Below are 10,052 nucleotides of genomic sequence, written 5' to 3' on the forward strand. Positions count from 1 at the left end.
CCCGCACATACAGATGCTAATGGGGGTCCCCATCCTCCCTGTCCCCCCCCCACCGCCGCAGAAGGGGATGCTTCCTTCCCCTCTTCTCACTGGGCCGTGGAGGGGGCTTCCCTGCCCACACGCACCCACCGGCCTTGGGAGGAAGGTTCCCCACTCCTGGTGAAGGTGGAGGGGGGAGCACACACAGGATTTATTCCCCCGTGGCAGCCCGCAGCCATGAACGAGGCTGTGAAAAACAGCAGCCACCGGCACGTCCTTTGTCGGGGAGGCTGCAAAAAAGCAGCCCCCGGGGTTGCAGAGGAGATGATAAAGCAGCGTGTCAGCGCTGAAGAGGTCAGGGCTGGAAATTTAGCGTGCTGCTACCTCCCCTGCCCGCTCCACGGGGCCAGCGAAGGTAAACAGACATTCTGGGGGGGAGCAGGGGAAGGTTCAGGAATGGCACGCTTTCTGCTCGGGCAGAAACATCAGCCAGGGCCCGGAGAAAAGAGAAACACACCCAGAGCCCTCCCCGCTGCACCTTGTTCTGCCTGGCTTCATCTTCGGAGGGCCACGAAGATGCTCAGAGGGATGGAGCACCTCTGCTGTGAAGACAGGCTGAGAGAGCTGGGGTTGTTCAGCCTGGAGAAGAGGAGGCTCAAGGGGGGCCTTATAGCGGCCTTTCAATACCTGAAGGGTGCCTAAAGAAGACCTGGAGTAGGACTCTTGGCCAGGAGGTGTAGTGATAGGACAGGGTGAAACGGTTTTAAATTGGAAGAAAAAAGATTCAGATTAGATCTCAGGAAGAAATTTTTTACTATGAGGGGGGTGAGACACTGGAAGAGGTTGCCCAGAGAAGCTGTGGCTGCCCCATCCCTGGAGGGGTTCAAGGCCAGGCTGGATGGGGCTTGGAGCAACCTGGGCTGGTGGGAGGGGTCCCTGCCCAGGGCAGGGGGTTGGAACTGGATGATCTTTGAGGTCCCTTCCAACCCAAAGCATTCTATGATTCTATGATTCCCAAGGTTTACAGCCCTCTGGTCCTTCCAAAACCCTCTGCTATGATTCCCAAGGCTTACAGCCCTCTGGTCCTTCCAAAACCCTCTGACTTAGTCCCAAGCCACCTGCAATCTCCTCCAGGCTCTCGGGAGGTCATACCAGTGACACGACCCGGTTTGCCTATGGAAGAGCCTACAGGGAGCCTTTCTCCCAGCTTTTGGTGATGCTGTGTGTAAAGAAAGGCCTGTGTCAGAGCGTGCCCGCAGGCAGCAGCAGACGTAGCGTACCCACACGTGGGTCTGTGGTACCACCACTCACCCAGCACCCACCATCTGCAGCGAGAAAACTCCCCTGCCTGTTAGTTCCTCCCCAATGGTGAGGACCTCGCTGTGCCCGTGCCCATCCTATTTGGAAAAGCAGTCCTGGATGTTGGCAGAAGAGGAGGGGGAGCGCCTTCCAAAGCAAACTTCAGTCCAGCTGGAGCAGGATGCTCAGGAAGCCCTCTGGTACCAATGAATCCCTTGCACAAACCTCCTCCTTAAGGGCAGACAGGAGTCAGCCTTCATCCCTCCCCCCCCGGGGATGCAATTATTATTACTATTGCTCCCTTTTAAAGGTGAAAAGGGGCGCTTTCTTCACAAATAAATAGAGGCTGGCTCACAATCCGAACTTATCAAGAAAGAGAGATGGTAGACTCAGGACGGGGAAAATAAACAAATTTGGAAGCAAGCTAACTGAGCAATCCTCCACTTATCTCCCAGTCACAAGTCCTGCTTTGCTGGGCGGCAGCCGATAACATCTCTAAGGCAATATAGGGCATCCAGCTCTCCACAGTGCTTAAGCTGAGTGATGCAATCAGAAACAATCCCAAACCCAGCTCTTGGCAGATAAAACCTTTTCTTGATCCTCAGACAGCTGAAATCAGCTCCCGCTGCCGCGTCGGCCCAATACTCCACGCTGGGTTGAGTCACCATCCCTGGATGTGTTTAAGGGACGTTTAGATGTGGTGTTGGGGGATATGGTGTAGGGGAGGACTTTGTAGAGTAGGGGAGATGGTTGGACTCGATGATCCCAAGGGTGTCTTCCAACCTGAATGATTCTATGATTCTATGACAGAGCCAGGGGGACGTTTCCAAAGCTGGGGTGCCTCGTGTCCTCGAGTGGACACCTCTTCAGAGAAGAGCTGATTTGGAGGGGCTGCAGCCTGCAGGATGGTGGGGAGGGGAACCCCACAGCCATCCATGCTTGCTCCGAGCTCACGGCTGCCCTGTGCTGTTCTCTCTTCCCTCCTCCTTTAGGTGTTGCCTAAATGAAGGTGCTGACCTCATCAGAACGTCTCTGCCCCGACAGCTTGTGAGATCCAGGGCAAGGATCTCATGGGGTTGGCCCATCCTGCTGCCTCTCCACCAGGCACCGCCAGGGGGACGTTTCCAAAGCTGGGGTGCCTCGTGTCCTCGAGTGGACACCTCTTCAGAGAAGAGCTGATTTGGAGGGGCTGCAGCCTGCAGGATGGTGGGGAGGGGAACCCCACAGCCATCCATGCTTGCTCCGAGCTCACGGCTGCCCTGTGCTGTTCTCTCTTCCCTCCTCCTTTAGGTGTTGCCTAAATGAAGGTGCTGACCTCATCAGAACGTCTCTGCCCCGACAGCTTGTGAGATCCAGGGCAAGGATCTCATGGGGGGGGGCCCATCCTGCTGCCTCTCCACCAGGCACCTCAGCTACCTGCAGCGTGTCAGGGCAGCGTGCCACGCATGGCAGGCGTGCCCCCATCCGATCCCCCACCACCTCTGGGGCACCTCCACTGCTACCTTCTTCCACGTGCTGCTCTGCCTGCAGTTGGCAGCTTCCAGGTTTGTGAAATACCAGTTACATCCACACCGATGTCCTTCTGGCTTCCAAGCTGATGAGCAGACCCCTAATGTCATCTCCACTTGGGCACCCGGGGACTACCGGTCGCTTCAAGAAGTGGTTCAGGCTTCAGCACGAGGCACAGAACGCCTGAAAATACAGCACAGCTTAGATGCAATCACATAACCTGATGTTTTGGGGACCAGGCTGCTGCTGACCACTGCGTTTTCCCCAAGCCGCAAAGAAAAAAGGCTGTGCCACCTCCCTCACACGGAGGGTGGTGGCACTCCCACCACTATGAGGGTGGTGAGACACTGGAAGAAGTTGCCCAGAGAAGCTGTGGCTGCCCCATCCCTGGAGGGGTTCAAGGCCAGGCTGGATGGGGCTTGGAGCAACCTGGTCTGGTGGGAGGTGTCCCTGCCCAGGGCAGGGGGGCTGGAACTGGATGATCTTTGAGGTCCCTTCCAACCCAAACCATTCTATGGTTCTATGGTCACATATGCACTAGTCACAGCATCGCTGCCCAGGGATTTGTCCGTCACATATGCATCAGTCACAGCATCGCTGCCCAGGGATTTGTCCTCGAGAGACCCTCACCAACACCGTCGTGGTCCCAAAACACAGCGGATTCCTTACGTCGTACGACAGGGGATCCCGGCGCAGGCGCTTGGGAGGCATCGGCGGGCGAGACCTCCTCACAGCCTTGTTTGACTGAAATAATTTTATTTGAATACAATACGCTATTTCAACAATTTTAGGTTGCATGGGCTTATTTAAGATGGATTCAGTTTTAATTTAATCAGTTTAATGGGATTTCATGTTTTTAGATATAGCACCTCCAAATTGTCTGATTAACTTTTCAGAATCAATACGCTTAACAGCAAAGCATACAATTACACAGGCAAATGATCTCCTCCGTGGCTTCTGCAGGAGCAATTGCCCAGCTTCAGCTTGGGCCATGGGGGTGCAGATCTGCCCCCATTCCCCCCCTACTTCGGTTCAGGGGGGCAGCCTGGCCTGCTTCCCCAAGGAAGAGGTTCTCCAGGGCAGCACGCTTGGTGGGATGCTGGAGGAAGGCCACCGGCAGGTTTCGGTTTGCTTTCACACACCATTATTATTATTTTATTTAATTGCAGCATGATAAAGGCCCGAAGCATCCCTAGAAAAGCATCCCTGAGACTACATCCACCACGGTGTCACCAGCAAGCAGCCCCAGTTCTCCTGGCGTTGGCACTCGGGCACAGCCCCAAGCTGTCCCCTGGCCTCACCCCTTTATACTCCCCTGTCCCCCCGAGATGTGGGCGCTGGAATGGGTCCCATCTAGCCCAGGTGGCACCAGCATCACTCCCCGCGTGGGGCCTGGGTCACACGCTGCCTCCGGTTCCCCATTTATTCCACCAGCCTCAAATATCCCCCTTGCTTTTGTCAAGTTGCATAATTTTTGAACTTACATACTTGAAAAATTCTTTTAGAAATGTCAAGGTGACTGGCGTATTAAAAATGAGCCAGAGCAAACAGGAATGACATTATTTTAATTCTTTCAGTGCCAGGTCATTTTCTCTGTAATAACATAGCTTAGCTACCAGCCTCCTGCCCCTTGCATCATCCTTCCCGTTACTCCCTTGTTTTTATTTGTTCATCCACTAGATAAAAGAGAGAAGGGAAAAAAAAAAAAAAAGCCACTGCTGTTGTGGAAAACCCTTTCACTGGGATTTAAGAGATTTGTTTCCCAGATCCCACTAAAATTTCACAGGATTTGGGCAAATTCAAACTCCCTTGAAATCTCTGACCTAACACAGTAAAATCCCGTGTTTTCTTTTAGCATCTGGGTGGTTTTCTGCAGGGAAGCATTCCAAATTTACACACCAGACCACACGCTATTATAATAATCTGGATTAGTAATACCTGGCCCCATTCCCAGCTGCAGGTCATGAGGGACATCGAGTTGGGTTGCAAATGAAGGAACCAAGGTCCAGAGGAGTCAGGTCCATTAGCAGGTCCTGGACAAGGTGATGCTCAAAACTCTGTTCTTGCCACTGGGCTACACTGCTCCTGGAAGGGGCCAGCAAAAATACACACTTATAACACCCCAGCTGCAGGTGGTACAGAATCACAGAATGGTTCAAGTTGGAAGAAACCTTAAAGATCATCCAGTTCCAACCCCCCTGCCCTGGGCAGGGACACCTCCCACCAGACCAGGTTGTTCCAAGCCCCATCCAGCCTGGTCTTGAAGGTCCTCTTCACCCTCTTATTGTCAGCTGGTGCCTGTTAGCCCTGAAATATATATATATATATGTGGGTATAGAGTTGGTATATATAAGTTTATAGGTATAAATCACATATCATATTGGTGCACTGGCTGACTCAACCTATTCAATAGCAAGATACGAAGTAAGTCTTGTCAAATAGCAATACCTTGTCACCAATCAGTAGCATGATATTGGGCATTTTTTCAGCCATATTTCAGTCCTTTGAAAATGGATCTCTAGAACTTTGAAATGACAGATCGTTAGGCCAAAGAATGGGAACCACAATAACTTCCCCCGGGGCTATAACTTCCCCTGGGGCTATAAATACATTGCAATTTGCAGAATATTTATAATTAATGCACTACAGCGTAAAAGAAGTCCTGTGATGGCTCAAGGCATCACAGCACTCTGATCCAGCGAAGCCATTTGGTTAAAAGAAAAAAAATATAAATCACATTTCTTTTGGCTGTAAGTCTTGTCAAATAGCAATACCTTGTCACCAATCAGTAGCATGATATTGGGCATTTTTTCAGCCATATTTCAGTCCTTTGAAAATGGATCTCTAGAACTTTGAAATGACAGATCGTTAGGCCAAAGAATGGGAACCACAATAACTTCCCCCGGGGCTATAACTTCCCCTGGGGCTATAAATACATTGCAATTTGCAGAATATTTATAATTAATGCACTACAGCGTAAAAGAAGTCCTGTGATGGCTCAAGGCATCACAGCACTCTGATCCAGCGAAGCCATTTGGTTAAAAGAAAAAAAATATAAATCACATTTCTTTTGGCTCATGGGCATCAAGCCCCACAAGAGGCAGCAGCAAGGCAGAGGGGGATGCTCCTGGCTCTGCCAGAGGTTTTACCCCTCTCCTTGCACCACCTCTCTTCTATCACCAGCCCAGTGGCTCCAGCTCACTAAACCAGCAGCAGAGCCACCTTTTCCTAGTGGGGTTTTATTTTTTGGTGGATTCCTGCGAGTTGAACGGTGAAGCCATTTGGTTAAAAGATAAAAAAAAATATAAATCACATTTCTTTTGGCTCATGGGCATCAAGCCCCACAAGAGGCAGCAGCAAGGCAGAGGGGGATGCTCCTGGCTCTGCCAGAGGTTTTACCCCTCTCCTTGCACCACCTCTCTTCTATCACCAGCCCAGTGGCTCCAGCTCACTAAACCAGCAGCAGAGCCACCTTTTCCTAGTGGGGTTTTATTTTTTGGTGGATTCCTGCGAGTTGAACAGGCTCAGGGAGCAGCAGCAGGACCTGCAGGGACCGGAGGAGGACCTTCCCCCAAAGGGAGCTGCATCGCGCACATTCACAGCACAAGCCACTAAGCCACTGGGCTCAGAAGGGTTTGTGACTTAGAGGTGAGTCCTGACAAGGTGGAAAATAAAAAAAAAACAACCAACTATTTTAAAAAAACCCAACTATTTAGAACAAACCCAACTATGACCCCCTGGCAGAGGATGCTGTGGGGGGACGGTGGGAGGGCAGGTGTCCCAGATCAGAACATCCCCGCTCCAGAGATGCCCGACGCCGTGTAAAAAGCTGAATATCAAACAGGGAGGAGATGGCACCTTCCCTGCCTTCCTGACCCGGCGCAGGGATGCCGAGAAGCCGGTAACATCCAACACTGCCACAGCTGTTTGCTTGAGCAAACAGCAGAGGAGCCTTAAGGCCTCTTTCTGCTGGCCCAGCTGCCAGACCTCGCTCCAGCTACAGGCAGGAAAAAACATTTCCTCAGGTAGGGCATTAACGATGCGATTGAACCGAGGAGTTATTTTTTTCTCCAGCTGTGCACACAGTAAGTAAAGCCCGTGAGTCCACGGGCGCTAAGCTGGCACTTCAGCACTAAGCCCAGGCCGTGGGGGATGTAAAGTGTGTTCCCAGGCTCTGGGGACCAGACCCGGGCAGGGGGCTCACAGAGGCACCAGCAGCCCCCCCTCTGCTCCCGGGAAATCAAGGCAGACCCATTTTCCAGTTTGCCTTGTCATAAAGCCACACTGATGGCTCTTCTCGCCGCCGCGGGAGGGTGGGAGGCAGAGCTGAAGGCAGAAAAGTCAGATTTAAGGGCTGTGCTCACACTGCTGGGAGAAGATCACGCATGAAAACCTGCTGAAACTGGGGCCAGCTTGAAAGCAGACAATTAGAAACGGCGCTCGGCAGCACTTGGGGCTGAGCCCGTGCTCAAGCACAGCGGGCAATAAACACGCCGCTGGGGGAAAAAAAATAAAATACATATATTTTTTTTTTCCAGTGTTTGTCTGAGCAAACAGAAGCTATTTGCAAATGGTTTTGTGGTGGTAGTGGCCTTCCTCTGAAGGTGCCAGAGGCTCGAGAAAGCACAGGAGGAGTTTCCTCACCCGGTGCAAAGAGGGAGCTGCACGGCCGGCCCGTGCTCCCGACACCCCGGCAAGTGCCTCTGCTCCCCTCGGCAGGTGATCCAGGCTGCCCCACCTGCAGGGAGGGATGGAAGAGGGGAGATGCCTTCAGTCTACCCCACAAGAAAAGAAAAAAAAAGCAAAAGCAGCACCCCAATGCATGGCGGGGGCCAGTGGGCACAGAGCTTCCCAGGGAAGTTGTGGCTGCCCCATCCCTGGAGGGGTTCAAGGCCAGGTTAGATGGGGCTTGGAGCAACCTGGTCTGGTGGGAGGTGTCCCTGCCCAGGGCAGGGGGGTTGGAACTCCATGATCTTTGAGGTCCCTTCCAACTCTGACCATTCTATGATTCTATGATCTCCACAGCCAGGGACATATCTGGGTACCAGAGCCCATCCCCATGGCCAGCAGCCACCCTCCCCACGGAGCTGGCCCACCGTGGCAGGGGAGGACTACAGGCAGGGGCAGATGTTTCCCTGCTCTCTGGTTTCCTCCAGCTGGAGCACGCCTGGGCAGAGCCGCTCTGCAAGGGGAGCAGCTCCAGGTTTTCTATTTACGGGCTCTATTCATCCCCAGCGGGGTTTCAGCAGTGCCCAGCCATAAAAGTTGCCTGCTTCTCTGTCTTGGCAGCCAGGAAACCTCAGGCGACTCGAGGAGACCATAGGAAATGGCAAAGCCTCAGGCCCCAGCTCTCCAAAATAAGGTGCAGCTAAATTAATATGGTGTGAGTGACTGGCAAAGCCACCGCCTCAACCTTACGGCGAGCAGGGAGGGGCACAGATAAATGCATCCCTCTGTCCTGGCTTCATCTCACTCTTCCCAGAAATGGCATGACTGGGCTGGAGGAAAAGCACAATGAAAAGCTGCGGCCTCAGACAGAACACATGCATCCAGTGAAAAACTGGGGAATATTAAGGAGTTTAACACAAAGCCATCGTTGCCTTTCACGGCAGGAAGTGCAACCCTCCTTGTCTTTTTTTTTTATTATTTTTTGGTAGTAAAAATAAACGCTCACGCTACAGCCAGAGGCTCTAAGAAACACCCCCACTATTCCCAATGAGGTGCTTAAGAGAACTGTGAAATTTGGTGACCACAAGCACCTTTTGAGTTTCACTTCTTTTCATTGCTTTCCCCTACGATCCCCTTTCTATGGTTTTATCCACAGCTCAAGGGCTAAAATATGAATGTAACTCCCATCAAGAAGAAAAGCACCATATCCCTCGTACATCAGCATTTGGAGCAGATACTGAAGGCACTATAGCTCCTGAGCACTCTGTTGGCTGCTGTATTTCTGCACAGTGTGGCTTGCTGCAATTTCCATCGGAAATTCGAGCTCATCCATTACCATGCCTGCATTTAATCTAGCAGGATTTAGACAAATTCCACCACGCTATTTAAATATTAATTAAGATTTCTCGCCCAGCGCATTTTGCATATCCTCTCAAACAGCTTTCATCCCTCCAAATCTGGGAGGCATTTTTTGAGGCGGTTGATGGCAAACCTGATGGCAGGGGCTGGCAAGTGCCGGTGGAGGAACAGCAGCCCTGCCTGCCTTGCCATCCCCCAGAGCCCAGGAGCCTGGTGATGCCCTCGCCAGGGGTGTCAGACCAGAGCAGGGCAGTGGGTGATGAGCTGAGTTATTCCCCTTTCCATCCTCAGCTCCCTAGGTTAAAAGCTTGGTGCAGTCTTGGATGACCTGGGATTAAGGGGTTCCTTCCAAGTGCTGGAGCTGAGGTAGATCCTGCTCTTTGCTCTCGCTGCTCGGCTGAGCACACACACCCATTTACCCACCCATCTTGCCTTAAATTTGTTAAATACACCTGCTGGCATGAACCCACCAGACCAGTATGACAGAAGGGTCCCTTCCCGCTCGGTGCCATGCCTCTGCCCCTTCCCCACTCTGCCAGGGTGGTTTTTTCCTACCAGCTTTATTCGTCACCATCAGTTCACATGCTCAGCCTGAATATTTGAGCCGATAAAGCCAAGATTTGGGCACACACACACAGAGAACCTGAGCACAAACCCCTGCTCTTTGGTGCATGCGAAGGAAAACCCCAACCTCTTAACAGATAAGAAGAGGAGGCCAAACTCCACAGCTGCCCCTTCCCCACTCTGCCAGGGTGGTTTTTTCCTACCAGCTTTATTCGTCACCATCAGTTCACATGCTCAGCCTGAATATTTGAGCCGATAAAGCCAAGATTTGGGCACACACACACAGAGAACCTGAGCACAAACCCCTGCTCTTTGGTGCATGCGAAGGAAAACCCCAACCTCTTAACAGATAAGAAGAGGAGGCCAAACTCCACAGCTTGGGGAAGGGAGAGGAGGGACGTAGACGGGGCACCCCGGCCAAAAGCTGTGCCTCCTGCAGCCCCTGCCACGTCTCCCAGCCTGGTGGGGAGGACGTGAGAGGCATACGGATGGAGCAGCGGGCTGAAAAGTTGGGTCAGACAGGGCGCAGCGAGCCGACCCTGGCCAGTGCTCGCTCCGAGACATGTCCTGTGTACCTTGGCCACGGCCCCAGGCCAAATTGGCAGAAGGACCCACGTCATGTCCCCCGTCCGCAACAGCCTGCAAGGTGGGGAAGGCTGGGGTGGGGGGGGGGG

The 10,052-nt window shown here is 52.5% G+C and overlaps 1 protein-coding gene across 1 annotated transcript in view; it reads right to left on the bottom strand.

The window, feature by feature from the left end:
- Positions 1-3,498, bottom strand: part of FOXA2 (forkhead box A2) — an 18,883-nt gene extending 15,385 nt beyond the window's left edge. Inside the window, exon 1 of the mRNA XM_014962386.1 lies at positions 3,418-3,498. Coding sequence (XP_014817872.1) covers positions 3,418-3,498 — 81 coding nt within the window. The remainder of the gene's footprint in view (positions 1-3,417) is intronic.
- Between the last annotated feature and the right edge of the window lie 6,554 nt (positions 3,499-10,052).

The sequence above is a fragment of the Calidris pugnax genome, unplaced genomic scaffold, assembly GCF_001431845.1.
Source record: "Calidris pugnax isolate Ruff unplaced genomic scaffold, ASM143184v1 scaffold147, whole genome shotgun sequence".
Classification (NCBI taxonomy): Eukaryota; Metazoa; Chordata; class Aves; order Charadriiformes; family Scolopacidae; genus Calidris; species Calidris pugnax.